General features: G+C 48.6%; 1 protein-coding gene across 1 annotated transcript in view; it reads right to left on the reverse strand.

Annotated features, from left to right (window-relative positions):
- Window positions 1-25495, reverse strand: part of IGF1R (insulin like growth factor 1 receptor) — a 293895-nt gene that overhangs the window by 16127 nt on the left and 252273 nt on the right. The window contains exons 12-20 of the mRNA XM_034667925.1: window positions 23092-23375; window positions 21618-21754; window positions 21075-21234; window positions 16597-16699; window positions 15980-16050; window positions 11821-12050; window positions 11402-11512; window positions 7485-7644; window positions 5138-5267 (exon numbers count right to left, since the gene is read on the reverse strand). Of these exons, the coding sequence (XP_034523816.1) occupies window positions 5138-5267; window positions 7485-7644; window positions 11402-11512; window positions 11821-12050; window positions 15980-16050; window positions 16597-16699; window positions 21075-21234; window positions 21618-21754; window positions 23092-23375 (1386 nt within the window). The remainder of the gene's footprint in view (window positions 1-5137; window positions 5268-7484; window positions 7645-11401; window positions 11513-11820; window positions 12051-15979; window positions 16051-16596; window positions 16700-21074; window positions 21235-21617; window positions 21755-23091; window positions 23376-25495) is intronic.

Genomic DNA, 25495 nt, shown 5'->3' on the forward strand with positions numbered 1-25495 from the left:
AGCTCCCCCATTGTGGAAACTTGTACCCAAGTAGCCCTCGATGTTGGCCGTGGAGTAGAGTCTCCTGGAGAGTTTTTTTTTTTTTAAAGATTTTATTTATTTATTCGACAGAGATAGAGACAGCCAGCAAGAGAGGGAACACAAGCAGGGGGAGTGGGAGAGGAACAAGCAGGCTCCCAGCGGAGGAGCCTGATGTGGGGCTCGATCCCAGAATGCCGGGATCACGCCCTGAGCTGAAGGGAGACGCTTAATGACTGCACCACCCCGGCGCCCCTCCTGGCGAGTTTTTAAAACACACTGATGCCTGGGGTCCTTCTGATTTCATTGGTCTGGAGTGTTGGAAAGCTCAACGGGGATCTCCCAGGTCCAGTGGGGCCGGTGGGGAAGAAGCCCCACAGGGGCCGGGGGAGCTGCTGGCCTGTGAAGACCTCAGTCTCACGGTGGGGGGAGCGAGGAGGGGGCTACTGGCTGGTTACAGGGCTCACAGGCAGCCAGGGGTCCTTAAGCAGAGCTTAGCCGTGGGGCAAAGGGGCTGAGGAGTCAATTCAGCAAGGGGAGCAGTGAGCCATTCTGCCAAGCATGCAGTTTTGCCTGTTGGTTTAGAAGATCCAACTGGAAAACAAATTAAAATACTTATACACGCACACAGAAAGGTCAGGCAGATAATGTTTAAAAAGGCGATGCTGTGATCTGCAAAATAAAGGTGCCTTCCCAGCACACACTGCCGTCTTATACAAATTTTCCTCGGTCTATTTGCCTTTGTGTTCGGTTCATTTCAGCAGAATAAAGCAGGCTCCTCAGCAGCAAACGGCCCGAGGGGCTTCCGACAGGACTGTGCAAGGCCAGGGGTGCGGACAGCGCCACACCGAACATTCTGGGGCCTGGCACTTCCCATGGAGAGCTCTTGGGACCCTGGCCGGGAGCCTGAGCCAGGAGGCCCTTGGACTCTGTACCAGAATGTTTTACTCACTGCTTCAAGCTATACGTCCTTTGCCGTGACCAAAAGGTTACTGTGCACGTTGCTACTAAGAGCACATGTGAGACACAAATACAGAACCTTAGCAGAGGACTGACCCACCCAAGGCCCTTTTTAATTTCCAGTGACCAAGAAATAGTCTTTAACGTTGCACAAGAGACCTAGAAAAGCCAAAGACCCAGGAGCCTCTGTGCAGCGTTCAGAGGCTCGGGCTCAGGGCAGCCAGCTCCTCTCGCAGCTTCGGCGGTGGGATCTCCTACCGAGGTGGGCCTGGTCCAGCAGCAGCACGCCCCGGAGGCTTCAGCTCCCCACCTTCCCGTCTGCCAGGCAGCTCAGCCCAAGAAAGGACAAGGTTGCCGTTCTTACCAAGCGCAGGCCTCGCCTCGCCAGAGGGCCCATGTGAGAACACCAGGCTCCAGCAGCCGGGTGTCCCTCGCTGGCTCCCGCACGGCCCCTCTCAGCCGCGGCTGCCTCGGCTCAGGCTCCTGGTCACCTGGCTATCTGTAAACGTTACGTGTCTCCCCCTCACGTCTGTCTCGCAGCCCTGCTCTTCTGGTCTCACTTGAGCAGTCTACCCAAGGTCACCCGTCCCTCCCCCTCCTCGGAGCCCATCCCCACGCCCGCGGTCCTCCTCGCTGGCCGACGGCACTCCCCTGACTGCACGCAGCTTACACTCCAGTGAAAGTGAACATGCTGGAACAGCACGACGGCACGCTCCCGTGCCACTCTTCCTTCAGAAGTGTGACACGTCCCCGGAGAACCTGAAGGATCGGGCCCAAGCCCCTAACACAACGTTGGTCTGCGGCCTCCCTTGGTCTCTCTCTACCCTAACTCCCTCCAGGAAGTCCCACCGTCCTCCACAGGCAGCAAGCATATCCTGCCACCATGGCTGACCCCCAGCACTCCTGCTGCTAAGAACCCGCATCCTCCTGGCCCCACAGGTGACATTTCATACTTCAGGGAGCCCCACGATCCCATCTCTTCTGGCCAGGCTTCCGTGACTCTAAGCTGTCAGGATCACTTCCTCTTGTCCATACGACCTCACCCCTCAAGGACAGGGAGTGTGTCTCTCGTCACCTTGTTCTGGCACACACCAAGCATGTCCTGGGCCTTCCACGTCCTCGCGATCACACCCGTGAAATAACGCAGCAGGTAAGAGGCCCGGCTCTCCCCCAGATGCTTTCCCCAGAGTGACTCTTGTGTGATGTCAGTATCGCTTGTCGGTGAGGGCCACTTAATGCTGGCGTCCGCTCATCCTTCACGGGATGCAACCAGCTTATGGAGTCCAACGGATGGAGGCTGAACCATATCTACCCAACACCAAGATGCCCCCCCTAGCACCACCAGCTGTCCCAGGAGCCCCTGAAACATGGATCAAGCTACTGCAGACCTCGGAGGGCATGGACCCATTCCTAAACAGACCTCACCTCACAGCCAATCAGGGATGCTGAGAACAGGCTAAACCCACATGTTTTTCAAAGCAGGTGATTTGCAACGTGGCACTGGTATTAATGTCTCAAATAAAACCAAGTCATGAATTGTGTGGACACAATTCATCTTGAAACATTGGCCAAATGCCTTCGTGTGACGCCTTTTCTAATTACAAGCGCTGTTTTCCCCAGAAAAGGTACAACTTGCTGTGAATCTCACAGGTCAGTGCCAGTGCTGCCTGGGGTCAGCATTCAGTCACCACGCCTCAGGACCTACAGAGAGACCCACGTTCCCGCTGACATTAATTAGCCACTGAAGAAGCGAATGATTACAAGTGGGTGTCACAAGCCCTGGATATTTGTGGCAGTTTGGAAACCTCAGGAAGTCAAGAAATGAAGGCTATCGTAGGGTGGTTCAGGTGCTCAGGAAGGGAACACACTCGTGTCTTCTACCCCGAAGGACCTGCTGGCAGGGCCACAGTGCTGTAGAGGGGCTGTAGGAGGGGCAAACACGGCGTCCAAGGGCCTGGGAATAAAATCTCAAAGGGCCGCAGAAAAATGTGGAAATGTTCACTAGAGAAAAGAGACCACTCCCTTGTGACTCCAAGACCTGTCTTATCCAAAACAGAGCAGGTGTACAACTGTGCCACAGAGAAGGGCCAATGGGTATCACCAAGAGACCGATGTAAGCATAGTGCAAGCAAGACCTGCAAAGAACAAGGATGTCTTAAGAAGGAGGGTGGTCTGTTTTTGTGAGGGAGGGAGTAAGCAGTCCCTGGAAATGTGAGCAGAAGCCCAAAAACTAGTTGTCAGGGGCGCCTGGGTGGCTCAGTCTTTAAGCGTCTGCCTTCGGCTCAGGGTGTGATCCCAGAGTTCTGGGATCGAGCCCCACATCGGGCTCCTCCACTGGGAAGCCTGTGTCTTCCTCTCCCACTCCCCCTGCTTGTGTTGCCTCTCTCGCTGGCTGTCTCTCTCTCTGTCAACTAAATAAACAAAACAAAACAAAACAAAACAAAACCCCAAAACTACTTGTCAAAGATGCCGTGGATGGGACCTGGGGGCTGCACGGGACCACGGGGACACCTCCCAAACCTGAGATTCTGGGATCACTTTTACAAAGTCAAATAAAAGTCTTTGTAGCTCTTTCTAGATTTTCAATTGCTTAGGAATGACTTTGCTGTTGAATATAATCTAAAATGATTTACATTCCATCGACAGGGCAAGATGTAGACCCTAGGAAGCTGAGAAACCTTCCACATTCACCAATGTCCTGACTGGCCTACCCTACCTACCTGTGTTACCCTCAAAGGCTGTGTTAAAAAAAAAAAATCTACAGTACTTAATGCCTGGACATTGAATGGAATGAATACCAAATACCCACTCTTGTTTATATAAATATATTATTGGTTCATAACATCTATGCCGTCAAGTGGGAGAAAACTGGCATCGAACACCCTATATGTCCCTTTGTTGCTGCTTGTTGCAATCGTTGCTAACCAGAGTTTGGGCAAAATTATCCTGGAGATATCAATCACTCTAGTTTTATCTTCCTATTCTGCCCCTTGTTTTTCCTGGCTCTCACAGTTTTTTCTATTTGATCATACTGTAAGCTGACCTCGGAGCTTTTGGAAGCATGGAGGCTAGAATAATCAGATGCATGAACAGACCCAGGCCTGTCCTCTTCCCATCATCTCTACATCTAAAAATGGTGATGAACACTTTGATTCGACAGCAAAGAGATAACTATCTTGGACAGGCTGATTGCAAAACAGATCTCATACATGAACTCGAGAAGCAATCGCGCTTTGCCGGGTCGTATTCAAATGCTATTTCCAATTTGCACCTGTCTGCAAAGTCAGATCCAAGGCCCTTGAACCGTGAAAGGTTCATGAGGTTAAAAAAAAAATGATGTTGGTCACTATTGAAATAGCTCGGCGTAAACAACTACCATTTCTGTAACACACCAGCAATGGGATCCCGAGAGGACAGCCAAGAAACTAGCTGACGTGCTAGAAGGTAGATGTGCCAGGACCTCAGCCTGCCAAGGACCTCAGTTGTATTTTAGAACCTGACCTCCTCTCCACAACGCTGCTGGTGAATCACAGTAAACAGTACTACACCACTGAGAGTCCCCCGCACTCCTCAGCTGGTATGCTTCCTACCCCCAGATACATTTATTGGTAAGGGAGACATTCTGCTTTCCATACCATCCCTGGGTCAACTATGATGGTGCCCACTGAAAAAGGACAGACAGCAGATGGGACCAGCAAGAAAACACAGCCGGACTCGTATGCTTTGGGTCTAAATAAAGTAATGTCTGCAATCTGAAATTTTAATTAGGTGAGGCAGCCACACACACACACGCAAAGTATCTATTGGGGAAGATAAAATGTGAGCAGGCAGGCAGGGGAGAGGTGAAGCTCTCTGACACGTCCCGGCTCCCGGTGTTCTGTCTCCAGGGCTCCTGGCTGCTTAGTGAGCAGCTGAGGGTCGAAAGAAACGTTGGTCCTATAAATTCTTTAGATCCCGCAAATGCCCTTAGCTAGCCTGCCCACAACAGGAACCCTCAGACAATGCAGGAGTGTGGCCCACATAACACTTACTAGCAAAGCTGGAAATGGAGTAACAGTGACCAGAAAACAGGAGAAGAATAAAGCCCTGAGACCAAGCCAATGGGATCTGTGGAGGCAGGAGGGCTCTGGGCTCGTGTTATAGGAAAAGTCTCTCATACCAGACATCAGAGTGAGTGGTGAAGACTCCATCCTTGAGAGACTCAGGGGACATCCAACGCACAGGCAGCAGCCCCTTTCCTCCTTTCCGGTAATAGTCTGTCTCATAGATGTCTCTTGTCATACCGAAATCTGTAAGGTGGAGAGAAGGTGCCAGAGTGATGCACTTTGAGCAGCTCTCAGGGCAGAAGCAAAGATGTCCCGTCACTGCTGCAGGCGATGGCCCTATACCTGTATCCAAGGGGGAGCCACACTTGAAGGAGGCTGGACCTCAGTGTTTGCAATTGTATAATGCAGAATCGATAAGGGATAATTGATTAATCACATGACAAGGAAAATGCCAAAAATCTCTGCTTTCAAATATGTTTATAATTTGACTCTTTAAAAAAGTTAATTGCAGGGGTGCCTGGGTGGCTTAGTCGGTTAAGCATCCGACTCTTGATTTCGGCTCAGGTCATGATCTCGGGGTCATGAGATCGAGCCCCGAGCTGGGCTCCGCGCTCAGAGGGGAGTCTGCTTGAGATTCTCTCTCTCCCTCTCCCTCTGCCTCCCCCCTGCTCTCTCTCTCCCTCACAAATAATCTTTTTAAAAAAGTTAATTCCAAGTAAATAAATAAATAGTCAATTTCTTTATTCATTTAAAATGAGGAGTTTATAAATTATCAAGCATTACAGTTTATCAAGAAAATAGATACTGTACAGACCAAAGGTCCCTTATATGTGATTTTAAAACCTGGCGAAATAGACAAGAGCACGTTGACTCTTATTTACTTGGTAGCACTGCCCATGGCCAGAGGAAATGAAATAGTTTTGCCGCTTAATATGGAGGAAAATATTGCAAGTACCAATTCACGGGGGAAAAAAGTACCCAGTAAGGTGCCTAGGAGATGCTATTTACAAGGCCCTTGGAGCTATTACTCAATAATGTTTTTCAACATAATACTCCCACTCATTTTTGAAAATCTCTTCCATTTTCCATGTCTCTAGAAGATGTCACATAATTACACTTGATGGCAGGCTTGCTTTATAATCCTAAATTATTGCTTCTTTGTCAGATTTTGATTTTCCACTCAATCATACAACCTTTTCTTACAGGGCTCTTCCGTTCTCCTTCCCAGGAGAAAGGGCTGCTCTCCTTTCTAAAATGTTCATTCATGTCTCTAACTGTGCCACAAAGCGGTAAGGCTACAAAGCAAACAGAGGGAATAAAGTTCCTTGGACGTTAACCAACACAATTTACTGCGACTGAGCTGAGGGCCATCAAACTGCCTCTGGTAAAATTACTTGTCATGTTTGTAATCCACAAGACACTGGGCATTGGAAAAACAGGGTTTTCGAACACCAGTGAAGAATAAAAATGAAATGCTGAAGTCTTATCTCAGAATTAATCCAGTGACTTGCATATGAGAGGACTTGCCTTTACTTGCACAAAACGGGAAAAAAAAAAAAAAAAGAAACAAAGAAAATCCCAGAAAAAGAACACAAGCTATTTCTTAACACAAGAGAAAAATTTCAAATTTAAGTGAGAAAAACCACAAGTACAAAGACTATGCCACTATAAATGTGCCACCTGGTTAAACGGCAGGTATGTACAGTTCTTGCTGACCTGGACTTCAAACGGCAAGTGGCACAACAGTATGTGAAACCAGGAAGAAAGAGCACGAACTGAGCTCCTGCATGTGCCAGGAAGAGGGCGGGAAGCATGATGCCGATGGCCGGAGGAACTAGCATCTACTGAGGACCTGCCCCATCCATGCCAGGCATGCGCTTAGAGTTTCCCTGCACCCACTTCTTCCCACCATCTCTCAGGTCTGCTATATCAGCATGCCCATTTCAGAGGGAAAGAAACTGAGGCTCACAGAACTTAAGGCACTTGCCCCGAGTCTCATGAGTTATTGGCAGAACCAGGATTTAAGCTCAGGCCTTCCAGGTTCCCTAGCGCTAGGGAAGGGGCATCTCTGTGGGAACAATCTGAGTCCCCATGGAGAAGGGAGGAGAATGGAAAGGGAAGGGGAAGTGAGCAGGAAGCCCAAAGAAAGCCCAGACAGCAGCCAGAGAGGCTCTTCCTTGGAAACCCTGGAGCATAACAGCCTCTTGGGCTTTCAAGGGGCACCAGATGTGTGGATGTTTCAAAGGGCCAAATCCAGGGACACACTGGTGGCGCTTGAGCCATGCTGGCCAGGTTTGCGATTGACTATCAATTGGAGACAACCACATTACTCCCAAGACCAAGACTCTGTCCTCATGGGATGCACTGGAAAACCTATTCACAGGTAAGCTAATGCCAACTCGGTCCCTGAAACGTGTGTGAGTTTAGTTCTTGCTCAGATCTGGAAAGCTAAGAACACACCTCCGATTTTGACTGTGAAATCTTCGGCCACCATGCAGTTCCGGGCAGCAAGGTCTCTGTGGACAAACTTGTTAGCGTTGAGGTATGCCATGCCATCTGCAATCTCCCCAGCCATCTGGATCATCTTGCTCAGGCTTGGAGGTGCTAGGACTGGATTATTCTGTTGGAGATTAAAAAAAAAAAAAAAATTCATGTGAGAATTTAGGAGCTTTTCCCACCCTACGTTCTTTCAGGGTGTGCAAATCCATTTTTGTTTCAATCTGAGCACCACCACAGGTCATTCTGCTTAGAAACAGCACTTGCTCAGAAGGAACATATTATTACGGAGACCAGGGCAGCTGCTTCGTGGTAAAGTCACGCGCTTGCTCACTGACCACATCACACGAAGCTGCAGAGAGACACACCAGTTAGCACAACTTGGGCCCAGCATTTTCTATTTTGGGTAGGGCAAAAATTATTTAAAGTGAAACTAACAATTTCTGATATGAATTCTTGGTTAACTCCAATTTTTATTAGTTCGTATGTTCCTTTTATTTCTATAATCAAAGTACAGGTAAAAGGACGGAGAGAACATTACAAAGGCTAGGTGGAAATAGCAAATGTGTTTTCCAAATGGACACTGTATGCTTTATTTCCCACATAAGCATTGTTATCAATTATTTGATCTCTTTCTTTCTCTTCAACTTTCTTCTAAAGTACAAAAATATCGAGATTGGGGTGCCTGGGTGGCGCAGTCATTAAGCGTCTGCCTTCGGCTCCGGGCGTGATCCCGGCGTTCTGGGATCGAGCCCCACATCAGGCTCCTCCACTAGGAGCCTGCTTCTTCCTCTCCCACTCCCCCTGCTTGTGTTCCCTCTCTCGCTGGCTGTCTCTCTCTGTCAAATAAATAAATAAAATCTTTAAAAAAAATCGAGATTAATGTTTTCACCTTACAATGTGGCATTCCTTGGATTATTTTCCGTGGGCACCAAGGAAAACAGGCACTTGCCAATTAATTTAAGTCCTGGGGAAGCTTATTCCGGAGGGGAATGAATATAAAACAGTGACAAGTAACATGGAAAAGCATTTTCTTTTTGCAGAGGAGGGCAACATACTGTCTTTAGAATGAAAAAGTAACACCTCCAAATCATAATAATAAATCCGCTTGGAAAAAAGTTTATATAAAACATGTGCCCAAATCCCTCCATCCTAAGGAAAAGATAAATACGAAGCCAATCAGCTTGCCACAGTTTAGATGCTAACCACCTCTTGCTCATGCTAGTACAATAGATTTTGCCTCAGTTTCCCTGACTACAGAGCACCTGTTACAACATTGCAAAGCCACACTGTTCTGACAGGTCCCACACGCCACCTTGCCAGCTCAAACCCTGTGGACCATGGCCAGAGCATGCCTGGGTGGGGTCAGTGCTGGGAAGATGAGCTGGGACCATGCATGGAAAGTGTCTGCCAGTGCCTGGACAGGGTCCCTGCTCAGTGGAGGTTGGCTTTGTCCAGTGACATGGTAGTTTCTGTCGAAAGCTGGCTTCTAGAAGCAGGGTACCAACCTTCCTAGTTCCCTACACTTGACATACATTTACCTCCTGAAGAGACTATCAACACCGTCTCTGGTGATTTAAAATACTTATCACTGAGTTTCCTGGGGAAGTGACATGATGTTCCCAAGGGTAAGCCCAAGCCACCACTTTCTTTTACACATGAGCCTTGTTTAGACATGCTTGTCTTCCCTCTGGACCCACCATTGCCTTTTAACCTTTTCGGGGCTCTGGATATGCACGGTATGCTAGGAAATCTGCAGGTGAAATGTTAAGTCTACGCTCAGGACACTTGAGCTGTGGAGTACTTAGTATATGTGTTTACCAGACGTGGTCATTCAAAATTAACATGGAAAACAGAATCAATGAAAGGAGCCTGGTTGTATGGATCGGAAGAGAGGGCTGACATTTTGTCGGCTCGTGGTGCTGCCGTGCCATTCTTCCAGACATTTTAGAGAGCGGAAATCTTTAATTTGCTTAGAGCTACTGAAGACATGTGTACACAAACACCCACATTTAGCAAAGTAAATGAGCAAGTCTTCACTTGGGGAGAAGATGCCAAGCAGAATGTAATGACTCTGCAGGACAAGCATACATATTTTTATACTTGACATGAGCTAGAAAGAACAAGTTTAAATCTGACAAATCTAAGAGTGAATTTTAGATCTGAAAAGGACTTGGGTAATCATCTCGTCCAGCCCTCTTATTTTACACGTGAGGAAGCCGAGGTGCAGAGGCCCGGAGCGGCTGTCTGAGGACGGCAGACAGCTGAGCGGCAGAGCCAGGATGAGACGACGTGTTCCAAATGTTTATTCTGTGCCTGAAATCGGGGATGCAGGGAGTGAGGGCTCCCTACTTTTCAGAGGTGCCTTGACTGCATCTGATAAGAAATATGCTGCCACGCGCTCCTAGACCCCATCCGATTCTGCGGCTCCCCTCCATGCTGGCTTGTGTATTACCCAAGTGCGCTGGGAAAGGGCATTAAGATCCAGGGGCGCTGGGGACCCACGGTGGTAGAGCAGAGGGGGGGCGTGCTCTACATCACCCTGCTCTCGGGGCCCCGGGCCACACTCGGCCTCGTGACCCTCATGGAACCACAAGCACCGTCGCCGTGACTAAGGGAAGCCACACGTGAACAGGTGCGCAGAACTCAAATTAAGGAACTACCACTTGGAGGAACATTAAGTTGCAGATTAAAAGAAATCAAAAGATTCAACTCACACAGGGAAAGGCTGGAGAAATTCAAAAGGGGTACAGAAAGGTAAGGATGCTGGCAGACGCAAGCAGGTGCAAAGCCTGCACGGAGCAGAGTCAGCGTGAGAGTGAGGACTTCAAACCCACCAAGGCGGCCACTGAAAGGCACGTGCTACTGGTATTATCTGTAAGTGTTTATCTACCGGCTGACTTAGAATTCCTAACTTACAAGTCATGCTTCCATATGCTAAAAAGCTGGCTGTGGGCTCCTGCCACAGGAGGGGAGGCACCACAGGACTCATGAGAAACTGCACAGGATTTCAGCCGGTTTAGACTTTGAAGCTCATAACACGGACTGATCTTTCTGACTAGACAAAGCAGAGGACCGTGCCACTGAGGCGCTTATCGCTCTGCCTCTGGGTAGGGCCTGAACGGCGGACGCAGAGTTTGAGAAACAGAGCTTCTAGGTCTCCAAGGCGCAGACTGTCGATAGCGTCGGGGTCGGGGGTGGGGGGGGCGTGTGTGTGGGGAGGGGGCTTGTGAAGGAGCGGATGTCTTGTGCACGGAGCTGGGTGGGAGAAACCACCCTGGCACAAGAATCGTGTCCACCTGACACTGAACTCTGACAAGCGTTAACTGAAAGACCGCCTGCCACAAACACGGACCATGAACTGGTGGCTGGGCCTGGGGTGAAACGCCGAACATGACGGGGTGGAAGGGGATCCACTCAGAGAACCAAAGAGGAGAGAGTCTGTGCTAGAAGAGGAGAGAAGTCGGCGGAGGGAGGAGATGGTTCCTCTTGGCGGGGTGTGTGTGTGTGTGTGTGTGTGTGTGCGCGTGCGCGCCTGTGTCAGGAAAGGCTTCAGGGAGGGAGCAGCCCTGACAGGTGGAAATCAGGGAGTGCCGGTGGTGGAGGAGGTAACTGCGTAACTGGTGGTGGTGGGAATGCAGGAACAGACGCTCAGAGGGGTTAGGGGCGGGGGAATTTGAGGGATGGCAAGTGCCTCCCCCAAGGTCTCAAGGTCCCCCTCTCGTCAGGGAAATCTTTCATATAAAGGGCCTATAACCAAGTGCGGCAAGAAACAGTCAATGCTGAAAGAAAGTAGATTTAAAGACACCTGATCTTCTGGGGGAGGGCTCTAAAGAAGAAAGTACGGGTAATGCGCAAAGTCTGTTAAAACCGAAACTGACCTCTATTTCTGGCCTCAGAGACCTGAGATAGCTTTTGAGATCCCCCCGTGTCATCAGTTCCATGATGACCAGCGTCGGCTGGCCCTGGGACACCACGCCCAGCAACCGCACCTGGGAGGAATGACAAAGAGAAGGACTCAGAGGGTGAGGGTTGCCCGCGACTCTCCCCACCCATGCTGCTGGGACCGTCTGGTGCTGGGACCTGCAGAGCCCAGACAACCAGGCCACAGGGGGCTCCACTGGCCGGGGTCCGCCTCCCATGCACAGATGTCTAAGGGCAAGCGTGAGGTGACAGGGGACTCTGGAAGGCAGGGGGAGGGGAGACACCAACCCCCCAAGTGAGGCCACGGACACCCTGGGGGGCTCCAGGGAAGGGCTCTCCCTGTGTCAGGTTCTGGCTCCTCAGGGCTGTCTCTTACCACATGGTGACAATTGAACTCCTTCATCACTGAAGCCTCATTGAGAAATTCAATCCTTTCACGCATGCTCGCAGCCTCGTTCACTGTTTTAATGGCCACCCTGGTTTCGGGCTCATCTTTAACCACGCCTTTGGCGACTCCTTCATATACCATCCCAAAGGAGCCCTGGCCCAGCTCTCGGCTCATGGTGATCTTCTCTCGAGCAACCTCCCACTCGTCAGGTACGTACACTAGAGAAGAAGAAACCAGACCTGAGCCAGGTAAGGCCAGGGACCCCTGGGCTGAACGTGCTTTTGGGGGGACACCAAAGAACCCTAGACGCCACTTCCTAAAGCCCACAGAGATCATCAGGAACAACGACGCGGCTTGTCCTGAAAGTTCCGTAAGGCAGCTACGTCATCAAATACTGTATTTTAAGTCTTCAAGGTTCTGCGATAATTTGAGGACACCAACAGCATAGCAGAACCACAAAGGGGTCCAATTTGAGATGTGCTAAGTATAGAATTCACAACAGGTTTCAAAGACTTAGGGGCGCCCGTCTGGCAGTTGGAGCAGCGTGCGACTCTTGATCTCAGGGTCGTGACTTTGAGCCCCGTGTTGGGGGTAGAGATTACTTAAATAAACAAAACTTTAAAAAACAAAACCCAAAAAACCCCACAAAGACCTAGCACAGGAAATCATGTAAATATTTCAATGGTTTTTATACTGAGTACATATAAAAATCGACAATACTTTGCATATATTGGGTTAAATAAAGCATATCATTAATACTTACTTCACCTGTTTCTTTTATACTTTTTTTTTTTTTTTAAATTGGCCACTAGAAAAACTTGAGGTTACATATGGGACTGGCATTATATTTCCATTAGTAGCACCGCTGTCATCCAGACAAGTGTCTCCAGCCTCACCAAGACCCCGGGCCGTCTAAAGGGCACAGAAGCAACTGAGCTCTGGCACCAAAGAGCATTCCGTCGTGAGCAGGGTGGAGGGGTAGCTGATGAGCACAGGAGTCTCCCTGGGGCTCTGGCCTGTGCTCCGTGAACTCAGGGACCCCCCCCCCACCACTGGGGGGTGAGGGGCTTGGAGGTGGGACATGCTAAGATGGAGCCTGACTAGGACTTCTCCAGCCCAGGCTTTTGGTCAATCTGATTTAAGGAATTAAATAAATAATTCCAGGCTGGCAGAAAGGAAAAGAGAGAAGAAAAGGGAGAAGGGAGGTAAGAAAGAAAAGAGAACCAAATCAGAAGATCTGTCCCACAACTCGGATGGGCAGAATGAAAACTAAAAAACTAAAAAATTAAAAAATTAAAAAATCAACCATAAGAAATTTCAATTCTAACGATATTCCTCTAACACTGGTGCTTACGTCCTTGCCTGAGAACGGAGTCCCCAGCGGCCTCCACCGCACACTAACTGTTAGGAAGGAGGCGGTCCTGGCTCAGAAGTGCAGGACTGGGAAGCTGGGATGGCATCTGTGTTTGCGTTTATGCTTTTGGACGTTAACCTTGCGCCTGTGGCCTGCGAGAGACACAGGGGGCGGACAGCTGTATTCTAACATCCCCGGATCCCATGCATTTAACCTTTAAATGATGTCTTAAAGAAAAGATGCCTATCAATTAGGCTCAGGAGATACCACCAATTTACACCCCGAGGAGTGTCCAATATGGCCTCTCTTAATCAATCTAGAATTTTCTCTCATACACATTTTTGGATTTCACATCACATGTGTGTTTTGGAATTTCATAAATGGAAGTCTCCCCTCTGCATGGCTTAGATGCCACACAGCCCTGGAGAAGAGGCCGATGCTTGCTTCGGAGAGTAAGTATGCAAGACAAGCCTGTAGATAAGACTTTTCATAATACCCCTTGGAAAGTATAAAGAGACACTGCCTCTATCCATTTATCCCTGAAAATCCAGGCCTTGCTTTTAATCGGAATTAACTATATAGCACACCGTAGAATACGGAGTTAAAACCAATCACATTCCTTTCTTGGGAGGTCCCTGAAGTCAATACTCACAATCCTTTTCTCTAAATTCACCCCAGCAGCTCTCACTTGAACCGGCAGTCCTAAGCCCTGCCAGCCAGCTGTAGGTGACATGCACAATGTTATCAGCACTTCCCTACAGGGGATTTTCGGTGTACTCTGGAGAATGGTGACATGCAGATTAGCTTTTGGAGAAAGAAGTTTTTAAAGCATTTGCAAACTGCCATGTCATTTTGTCACCCCTTGAGGAAACTAGCTATAAGGTGCTTGTCAAAAGGCCGAATAAATTAAGTTCAAATGAGGTGACAGTGTTTCTACCTGTTGGACTGGGTGACAATGAGTTTGGGCTTTGCTTATTTTATTTTTAAAGAAGAATCAAGGCATATTATGAATGTAGTTCTGGAAAGATACACAATTTGAATTCAAATCACCAGTAGCATCTGATATTATCGTATTAATGCTCTTTCCAAACTTCCTGGACACCTCATAGACAAAACTACAAATGCCAGTCTCCTGTGCTTCATTTCAAAACAGAGCAAAGTCTCTGGAATAGTCTTATTCCACCTTTACAGAGAGGGAAAGTGGCCTTGCATTTCCCCCATAAATTCAACTGGGTGTGACTCCTTACCTTACTTTTTTAAAAGCTATCATTTATACAAACAACGCATAAAAATCTTGTTTTTTTTTTTTAAATAAAGAAAAAGATCCTCTCCACAAGCAACTACAAGTAACCACAAGTTTGATGAGTATCCTTCCAGAATGTTCTCGATGCCTTATATACATACATACATTATATATAGGAGTACAGAGAGGTGTATGTATATGTACATACAAATACACATATATGTATGTCTATTAAAAATTTTGTGAGATCTTTATAGAATCAGAAATAATGTCATTATTCTGCACTTGATTCCTACTCAGGGGAGGCTGCTTTTGACTGACTTTACTGTAAACAGAGCTGAAACAGAAATTGTTAAAGAAATCGTAGGGAAACTTACACATTTACACAGGGCTTTTAGAGTGTCAAAGAGTTTTCCTGTTTCCCCTCTGATCAGGATAATCGATCAGAATAATCATGAATCCATCTCTTATCTCCTACATATCTACCTCTACTTTCACTTCACCTGAAGCCAAGAAAGAGGCACTTTTTCTAAACGGATCTCCCCGATTTCAGTACTTATTCATTCGCCTGACGAACCCAACGCAGCTCCTCTGTGGGTCAGCCACCCCGTCTGCCCCGAGGACCTCACCTTCCTTTTCCACGGTGACTGCAACACACTGTCGACAAGATGCCAGAGACTGTGTCACCCCCACTTCTCAACTGCCTCCCTATGTGACCTGGGGGTAAGCTTGTCCTCTGAACCTCCCTGCCTCACCTACACACAGGCAGGCCTAAGAAAAGCCACCTTACAGGGATGTAGGGATCAAATGGGACAGCATTTATAACCACCCCCCAGCAAAGTGCCAGGTAATGGTGCCGGTATCACCGGACTCTAGGACCAATGCCCTGCCTGGACTGACTTTGCAAGGTCTGGATTCAAACCCACGAAGGAGAAGAGACAGCAAACAAGGAGAAAAAAAAAAGAACTATCCATGGAGTACATCCCAACTTCCAAGTCAGACCTTCTCAGTCACTTAACTAAATGGCCCTCGTGAGTTATTACCCAAGGGTATGTGAATGGGCCGTGGGGGTATAAATTGTGCGATCCCAGTCAGGAGGGGGCGAACAGAAAAACTCCAAGACAGAAAAACGCAGGGAAGCCGTGAGTGATCAAAGACAGTCACAGCGATACGAAACTCAAGCTGAAACAAGTTTAAAAAGAGGACTGTTTGGTCAGCTGCGGCGTATCTTCTGACTACATGTCAACAATTAAAACAGCTTTTGTCATTCTAGCGTAAAATTTCAGGCAATTAAGTAAATTGATTACCGCGCTGACCAGTCATCTCTGAAGCCTGTTTTTCTTTGGGGGCATTCCATACAGTCCCAGAATTTTCTACATACTCAGGGACCTGCTAAAAACTTCGATTCAAAGAAAGGGTTCACCAAGACATATTTTGAGTCCAAAGTTACCTCAACATAATGCCAACCTCTTCCCCCTAAGTTAGCCACACTCCAGGAAGCTCCCCGATCCGGGACGTCCCCGGGCGGCGACCCTGGCTGAGCCGCTTACCGTCGGCTGCACTGAAGTACTCCGGGTTCACGGACGCGTACAGCACTCCATTCCCCAGCCTGCTGTTATTTCTGTCAGAAGGATAAAACTCAGGTTAAAGAACCCCATGTCCGCACACGTCACCTTTGCTCTATCAGTTTTATTTGTCCTGTTCTGCTAAGTGGGTGTCCAGAGGAGGGGAGCGAGGGCCAGTTCCCGTCCACCGGCTCTTGCCTACACTCCCCCGTCGGGCCCCGAAGCCATCTCGCTAACACGTCTTTGGGCTGCTTCAGTGGCCTTGGATTCAAGCTTTTTAAGACACCTTTGTTTCTTTACTTCATCAGAAACTGAAAGGCCTACTGGACAGAAAAGGCTGGACGCTGCGTTTGGAAAAATCCCTGCGTGCACAGCAGTATCTGAGCGAGGTCATCGTACGGGCCCCAGACACATTTTCTATTGTTGCTGAATCATTAGAAAATGCCCTCTTCTTCCTGTGAGGAACATTGGATGGGAAAATCAGGTTTCCCAATCCATAGGCTATTTCCTCAAAATCCTCAAGACGTTTCCCTGAACTCGGGTTCAAATCAGCCGGCCGCGTGGCCACAAGAGGTGTGTGAGCTTCTCACGGAGTCACTCACCTTTTCCTGTGGAAGACGTACAGCATTATAACCAGCCCTCCCACTATCAACAGGACAGCAACGGGCAGAGCGATGATCAGATGGATGAAGTTTTCATACGTTACTGCGGAAACACGGGGACGATAAAATGTCACTAGGTGCACACGCTGGTCACTTCTTGTTTTGTTTTGTTTTTAGCTGGAAGTATGGAAAAAAAACCCCAAAATTCCTTTACTGCCCTATCGCATAGGGCAAACTAGGAATTCTGAAGGTAAACAGTATCAGAGAGAAGAGCCAAAAACTCTGAGTTATTTGGAAAAAAAAAAAAAGATAAAATAAGTGCACACAGAGGAGTAACTCATTTTTAAAGTAGATATATCCTGAAATAATAGTTCAAATGGTGGCTTTGAGTAAAATAATCTTTGTATGTAATTTGTGTGTGTGTGTAATCTTTTAAATCTTTTTAAGTCTTTTAAAAAGATTTTATTTATTTATTTGGGGGGGAGAGAGCACAAGCAGGGGGAGGGGCAGAGGGAGAAGCAGACTCCCCACTGAGCAGGGAGCCCGATGCGGGGCTCGATCCCAGGACTCCAGGATCATGGCCTGAGCCAAAGGCAGATGCTTAACGGACTGAGGCACCCAGGTGCCCCAGGCTATTTTTATATATGCATTATGTGCAACCCAGAAGTTGAGTAGTTACTGTTTGTGATGAACAGACTAAAAACATTTTCATCAATTCAGTGAATGCGTATATTCCTATATTTCCAAGGAAAATGAGTAACGTTCTCTTATCCAATAGTTAATTAGAGGCAACCATGAAGATTAAGCATATAATTGAAAGTCGATTCCCAAATCTGATTTGCTATTCCTCACTTAAAAGCTAAACAATTATCACGCAAAATCTAAAATTATTTAGAATCACGCAGGAAATCTCTTCACTTTGCTCACTTGTGTGTTGCATTTTGGTCACCTTTCCAGGAAATGTATAGGCACAGCGGTGGCAGACATGGAGCCAAATCTCTTCAAGCTTTACTGATGCCAGATCATCAAGCAAGGGCGAGTAGGTCTGATCAAGGATGCCCCACCATTTTTAAACAGGCTTTTCAGATAATAAAGTGATAGGAACACAAAAGCCATAATGAGTATTCTACCCAAATGGACCTTTATCTGTCTTAAGACAGTTCCACAGGCGATTTAAAAACACCTAACTGGATGGCACCCCTTGCCAAAGTTGCTCTGAATTCTCCCCAAACATTAGGGTCTAGTTATAAGCCTGACCACAGCACCTGTTCATCCTGGTCACCAGCACTTCAATGACAGGTGCCAGGCTGGACACCGGGGACGCTGTTGCACAGCTTTGAAGACTCTGCCGGAAGCCGAAAGTCCGTGTGTTTGCAGGTGGCACAACAATCAAAAAGGTGGACCGCCCACACTGCAAGGACGCCCACATTGCAAGGATGCATATATTGCAAGGACGCCCACATTGCAAGGATGCATATATTGCAAGGGTGCCCACATTGCAAGGATGCATATATTGCAAGGACGCACACGTTGCAAGGATGTGGAGAAGCAAGCAGAGGAGAGAAGGGAGTCAGGGGAAGCTTTCCAAGCGCAGAGGAATAGTTGGAGAGGATACTAGGGAGAAGCAGGGCTGGCTCCCAAGGGGCCTGTTCAAGCCAGGCAGTTTGAACCTCATTCTGCAGATTAAAGGGAGCCAGTGCGAGCTCTCGGGCCCCGCAGCGATCCGAGCAGATTTGTGTATGTTGGGAGGGTGCTGCCTGAGGACGGCCTACAGGGGGCTGGCGGCAAGCAGGAGGCACGGCCACCACATCTTGGAGGGTGCCAGGGGGCGGGAGGGGACCTGGCTGTGTTCTGCATTATCCAGCCCAGACCTCACAAAGAGACCGCTGCTCCTTTGCTACGAAAGAAGATGACTCACAGAGATAACTGTCCTCTCCAGGGTCACACAGGCAGCTGGGAAGCCGTGGTCCCGGGACCGTTCCTGCCCCCACAGCTCAGACCTGCCCCCCAAAGCAAGCACCCCAGAGGCTGTGAGCTGAGGCAGTGGTGGTGGCAGCAGGAGCTGGATTTCAGTGACACAGAATCAATGGGACTGGGGGTTGGATGAGAAATGGGTGGCTGGAAAGAGAGAGAGGGTGGAGGATGACTGCAAGGTTTCAGGCTTGCACGGGGCGTGGATTATGGCACCACTGACTGACCCTGGGAACAAAGGACAGAGAGATAAGATACTCTGAGGGCAGCAACCGTGATTTCGGTTCTGTGCACAAGGAGTGGGAGGTACTCATGGGACACCCAAGTAGAGATGTCCAAGCAGAAATGATGGAACTCACGGGGGACCCAGTGACACCTACTAGAAGTTACACATCAGTGATTATTTTGCCACTAAAAATCATCATCATCATTACGCTGCTCTATGGCTTATTAATACTATTTTAATTTTTAAAATGAAGGACGTTTTCATCAGATCACTCTCAACGTGGATGCGCCGCCTGCATCTTCTAATTCTTGAAACTACTCTCAAGTTATCACTGCCTTTGAGAAGCCAGCCGAGTTTTAGCTTTTCTTCCCGAGGACAACTTCTTATATTCGTCTCACTTAGCCCACTGGTCAGGTTGTACCATGTTCTGAATTTCACATTTCAGTGGGGACACGGAGAAACTGGAACACAGCCAGAGAGGAGCAAAATGATGAAATGGCTAGAAAATTGGTCTCTGCGACTGGGCAACAAGAAAAGGCCAAGAGACTGGAGATTATTTAGTCTGGAGAAGAAAAGTCTGAAGAGTCATTTAATAGCATTCAAGCACATGAAGGGTTCCTAAAAGGACAGCGGTTGCCAGAAAGCTTGCAAAGCTTCCGTCTCCTCTGAGGATTAAACAAGAGGAAAAGAGGCTACGTTGTAGCAGGGGAGGCTTGTCTGACATAAGGACAAACAGCAAAGCAGGCATGCAGATTTCATTTTCCTGCAGTGCATGCCAACTTCTGCTGGACGGAGTCCATCCGAGGGGCTCTCGGGGTTCCAGTGGCAGCCCAGCACTCCCAGGGTTAAAGACGGGGTAGCAATGGCAGAGGGGAACATGTACTCCCCAAAGAGAAGCCAAAGCTGCTATTTCAAAGACTGTGGCCTGATGCTATACCCTAAACCTAGGCTCCGTTCCTAAGGGATAGATGCAGAGAAGAGAGAAAAGGGGAGAAGAGAAAGCCAGCCACTGCTCTGGAGATGGTTCTAGGCATTCCTGTGAAGGTTCTAGCACTGGACTGGGTGGCAGAGGCTTGCTGGTGAGAGCAGGTTAGTGGACCCCATGGCGAATTCAGGCTCTTTAAGTTGTTGGAATTATCTGCTTAAGCTGTTTGCCCCTAAAACCTGAACTCAGGCACAGTGCCAGGCTCATAAAATGCCACCTCAAGGTCTGCAATTCTTTGCACGCCATCCTTCTTTTGATATCTGTCCTATCAGGATTTTCAAATACCTGTTTTTGACTCTTAGGCACTAACCAGGTGGATGGCTGGATCGGTTGAATCCTGAATTTAAAAACTCAGACGCCAGATCAGGGCAGCACAGATGTGGACACTGGGAGGGACCAGGGATGTGAGGACCACCCACTGGACCCAAAGTAGCACCAGTAAGCAAGGTGGGCTGCTCTTTCATGTGGGGCAGTGAGAAACAGTGTCATGCCAAATTAGATCCCATTATCTGGACAGGAAATCATGTGAAAAACTGGGTTCCTAATAAGAAATAGAAACTCAATGTGGAAATAATGAGGAATATTTATGTCACCAAATAAAATACTGCATTTTCTTGGCCAAGCAGGCATAGGGCCCATGGTGTACTTACACATTTTACAAGACTCAGTTTTCAAATCTGAAATCCTTGCCTTCTAAGAATTCTGTCTTGACGATGCTTGAGCATAAAATCACAACATGGCCCAGTCTCTGTGCCAGACCACGAGCGCTGTGTGCTTTCGATGTGTGTTGGTGCTTTAAAAGTGCATCTGTATTTTACCGACAGGCAGTGAAGGGGACAATGCCTTAGTCTGAGATGCTCTCACAAAGACTCCTGCCCTGGAACAGGCTGGAGTGGATGGCCCCCAGATTTCAGTCACCCCTTAGGATTCTAAGCCCTAAATCTGAGCCCTAACCAGCAGCCTGAATTGGACAAGAGGTGGAATGGTCAATTCAGCGTTTTGTAAAATGCTTCCAACATAAAATCAAATTCAGAGCAAAGGCTTCTTGCTGACCCCCCTTCAAAAGCAGCTCACACCCTCTCCCTGCCCATCAAATGAGGTAGGAACTCCAAGCAGCAGCTCCCCTGCTCAAGCTCCCAAATGAGGTGCTGGCAGAAGTGTGACCCTTCTGAAGTCTGGCCAACTTGGTTCCAATGGAAAATCAGAAAGGCAAAGAGAGCCCCACGAGCCCAGGCTTTCCCAAACCCGGCCGAACCCGCTTTGGCATCTTCCAGCTACTCCTTCCCTAAGCCTTACTTTTGGCTGGGACATAGAAGAACACAGGATCCGTCCAGGACCCATTCCCAGAGAGAGAGGTGGCCTGGATCCGGGCTGTATAGTTCCCCGGGTTGAGCCGGTTAAGCTTGGCGCCTCCATATTTCCTGTACTCCTGTCTGGATACACATTCCCGCTGATCCTGGGGGAAATAAAACACGAGCATGTGAGAAATGGGTGCCTGCTGCTGCCCATCTCTCGTGTCCCACCTGACCGTGATCCCGATTTGCAATAACAGGGAAGACACCAAGGCTGAAAGGCAGTCTTCCAGTAACTGTAAACACACCCAAGTTCTAACCAAATATATATATATATATTTTTGGTAATAAAAAAGAGTTCCAGAAAGATGAAAAGTTCTTAAAGACAATCTAGCTTATGCCCAAAGATCGTTTTCTGTGACTAAGTTGGTTTCTGTTATGGGGTTAAGTCCTCAGCTAACCGGGAGGTGGCCTGTCCTGTCCCGCAGCACATGCTATCAAGGGGAATGGGAACACAGCCCGATGCGGACCACTGCACCAGTCTTACCTCGATTTGTGATCCGTATTTTATTTCATACATTAGAATCAATCCATTGGGATTCTCAGGTTCTGGCCACTTTAGAAAGATGGAGTTTTCAGGCCTCGACTCCCAGGTCACCGGCCCAGGAATATCATCTGCTCCTTCTGTGCAACAATGTAAACAAGCGATAAAGTCGGATTCGGGTCCCCCCAGGTGGGCTACCCTCCCCCAGTCTGTGCTTGCAGGGCTGAGGGCAGGGACCTCATATACTCCCCCAAGGCCGGCTGCTCACACGCAGCACAGGGTTTGGAATCCAAGCAATCTAATGACCCGGGGGTCTCAAGATGCCACAATCCTTCTCCGCTCAGCAAACCCCCTTCCCCAACAAAAAAGCCTGCTATCAAGTACAGTGGGAAAACCCTGGTAGCTTGAGTAACTTATGTCTGGTGTTTGGCTCTTACCACTCACAAAGGGAAACTATGTGAGGCCATCAAACACAAGCAGCATCGAAAAGGCGTCTTGTGGGCAGAGGCGGGGGCAGCAAGCCTCCAGGCGGCCACATGGAGCCTTCCGGGTCTGTATCTATACGCACGCAGCCAATGCAACTTTGATGCAGGCATGAGGGACGGCCCTCTGGCTAGGCCTATGAGGAAGCCCCTGGGAAGCCGGCCCTCGCAGCGGCCACTGTCCACCCTTCCTCCAGCCTAGCTGCTAGCCGAGGCTGGGCACTTGTGCTCTTGCTTCTGCATAAAGCAGTAAGCCAAGTGCTGAGCAAGGGTCACTGCAAGTTACAGCCGGGGAAGGCTCTGAGAAACAAGCTGATTTCTGTCTCTCCCAGAAGGGTGGGGAAACTGAGGCCAGGGAAGCTGATAGCGGCCTTGAAACATGCTATGCGTCAGCACCTGCACGGTGCCCTGGAGGTTCGCCTCTCAGACTCCACTTCTTCTGGGTTCCTTCTCTACTACCTGTTAACCCCGGCAGGAAAGAGAATGGGCAGTTCACCTATCCTTAAAGATGGATGGATGGCGGTGTGAGCAACAGGCAGCTTCTAACTTCCAAGGGGAAAGTGAAGACCCAAGAGGCAGCACCAAAGGCTACTCCAGCAGTTGACTTTGAGGAGCAAACGTCACTCCGAATCAAGACAGCTAACTGATTCCACTGAACCTGATGACTCAGGAACGACTGTGCACAAAGGGGGAATAGGGCCATGGGAATGTACAATGTGAACCAAGTGGGAGGAGGGGAGTTGACCCTGAAGGGCGCCCCCTGCTCTTGTAGGACTTTGTGTGAAGACTGGGTTGAAATGATGTCATTATGAATGGGCTCCATTCCCTGGGCTTCTGGTCTACCATGTTGACTACAAATAACCACCCGTTCTTCAATAAGCAGGATGGAGACTAAGGGTGATTGCCCTGGATGACACACCTGTGTTCATAAAACACAAGCTTCTCCCCTGGGCTGTGAGTGAGTCAGGAGTGGGGTTCGCTGGATCATACCCTACCTGCAGGCATGGTTCTTGCAAAAACAAAGTTGGAGGCACTGCAGCCCAGCTTCTCAGCCTCATGGTTACAGCTGTGGATGTCAATACGGTACAAAGTAAAAGGCCGGAGGTTAGAGATTACAGTTCTCTCCTTGTTATCCACTCTGCTCTCAAAGAAAGGGTATTCTGTCTCGAGCTCTTCTGGGTCTGTGATATTATAGGTGTCTGCCACCGTGCTGTTCCTGCCTCGGCTGGACATGGTGGTGTTGGTGATTTGTGTGACGTCTCTCCGCTTCCTTTCCGGTCTGCAAGGAAGAGAGAAATTTGGCTTGTAAGTGCCTCTTTTGTCCCTTCTATGACTTGGGTTAGAGTAATGGAAAGAAAAGAAAATATCTTAACTTTGGATGAAAGGAGCTATTCAGCCCCTTTGGACAAGAACCAACAAATAATATGGGGATTTCCTTCTTCGTTATTTATTTTGCTTTCGCTACTGTGCAGAATCGGCACACAAACTGCCCCCTGGCTCCCAGAGTGGTTACTCCATTGTATCTAGAGGCAAACAAATGCCTCAGTCACTCCTGGCTCTGCAGCATCCTGGCCCATGCTACCTGGCCCACTGACCTTATGGTGAAGCATTAAAGGTGACCAACCTGCTGGCTACACTAAGATTTATTAGGGGGTCAGGTGAGAGGTGAGCTGTGTGGTGTAGGCTCCAGAGGGATGGGCAGAGGGGGTTCAAGGGCCTGTCATGGTGGCTTCTCTGACTCCCTTTGTGGGAAGAAAGATACTAAGCACTTGCTTAGACCCCCAGACTCTTCCCTCTGGGGCTTCCACTGGCTCTCTCTTCCTCTGAGACCCTTGTGTCTGTTTTTTTCACACTCTTGGAGGTCTTTCCAGTCTGGCCCTGTCTCTCACTCAGCAGTGACCTCCTGTGGCCTCTCCAAGGCCCTGCTGTTGACAGGGGTAGAGTCACTCACTGTCATGGACTGGACTAGGGCTTAGAACAACAGCTACAAAAGCAAGAGGACAGCAAAAGAGAAATCAAAAGAGAATGTTCACACCCAAAGGGCAGATGAGGCAGGCCAAGCAGCTGGAGAGGGCGACTGTTCCAATCGCGGCTGTTGTGAGGTATGGAAAAAAAGGCTTTGGGCTCCTCTCAGAAACCTTAAAAACAAGCCCCTCACATTTACTGGAAGCAAAGGCAACAGAACATGAGAGTAAGCACCCAGACAAGAAACAGCTACCCTCAGGCCAACAACCAGAAACAGTGGGAAGCAGGCTGCTGTCCATTCCACATTGAGGCTGTCAGCGGGCGTCACCATCCTGTGCACAGGCAAAGCGTGGGGAGGACACAGAACAAAGCTCATCTGGGAAAGAAAACTAACACCCCAAGGCAAGGAGAAAGACCAGAAAGTGGGAACGCTCATCAGATCTCATGCGGGGGAGAAAGAGAAGTCCCACAGAGAATCAGGGCACCTGGGAAGCCATTTGCGGCTCAGCTGACACTCAGCAGGCTTCCTGTGGGTCCTTATTTGCCTGGAAGTGAAAAACTTGGAAGGGAAAAGCAGGGGGCTTGGGGAAAGGGCCTCCAATGCCCCAGTCAGCCTGGCCCATGGATTCCCCTGCAGAAAATGCCATCACCACTTTTGTGCAGTGACCTGGTGGGTCCTGACCCAAAACATGAACCATTCAACCCAGATATGCTCATTCCACCAGGTAGAGAACCGCAGGGTCAGGCCGTGAGCTAATGGCCCCACTGCATTCACTTTTGTAATATAGGGGGATGAAAGATTAGGAGATGAGGCTGATCGTTTCCCATCCTCACACCCTGCACACCAACCAACCTTCCTGGAAGGGAAGGACACAAGGAACTACATTTATTACTAGGGAGGTCTTTTTTGACACCTACCAGAATGAATGTCCTGTCTTCTCTTCAAAACCAATGCAACACATAAAACCAACACAACACACCCTTATGTCTATAAGAGAGAAGTTACTTGGGTTTAATCCACTGCAAAATAATACTTTGCCCAAACTCTTCCCACAGCCCATCCCCACATACCTGGGATTGCACCTGTTACTAGTGACACCAAGTTAGGGACTGGGGGGAGGGAGGCCACACGGGACATTATCAGGAAGACAAGGTATGGGGCAAGCAGAATAGCACACCCATGATTCTTTGTAAACAGCCACATTTCCAAATGGTGTGACCAACAGGAAGGATCACTGTCAGCTTTCCCCACTCGGACCCCATGACACAACTTATTCCATCAGAAAACATTTCAGTCTTCAAAACCTGTCAACATATCAGTTATTTAAACCCAACTATATGTGATTTAAAAAATAAAGGCAGTGGTCAATAAAAGACCTTCACCACCAAATATGGACTCCAGAAAGCAACTTAAAAACTCTAGCTTCCATTCTA

This window comes from Ailuropoda melanoleuca, chromosome 9 (genome assembly GCF_002007445.2).
Source record: "Ailuropoda melanoleuca isolate Jingjing chromosome 9, ASM200744v2, whole genome shotgun sequence".
Taxonomy (NCBI): domain Eukaryota; kingdom Metazoa; phylum Chordata; class Mammalia; order Carnivora; family Ursidae; genus Ailuropoda; species Ailuropoda melanoleuca.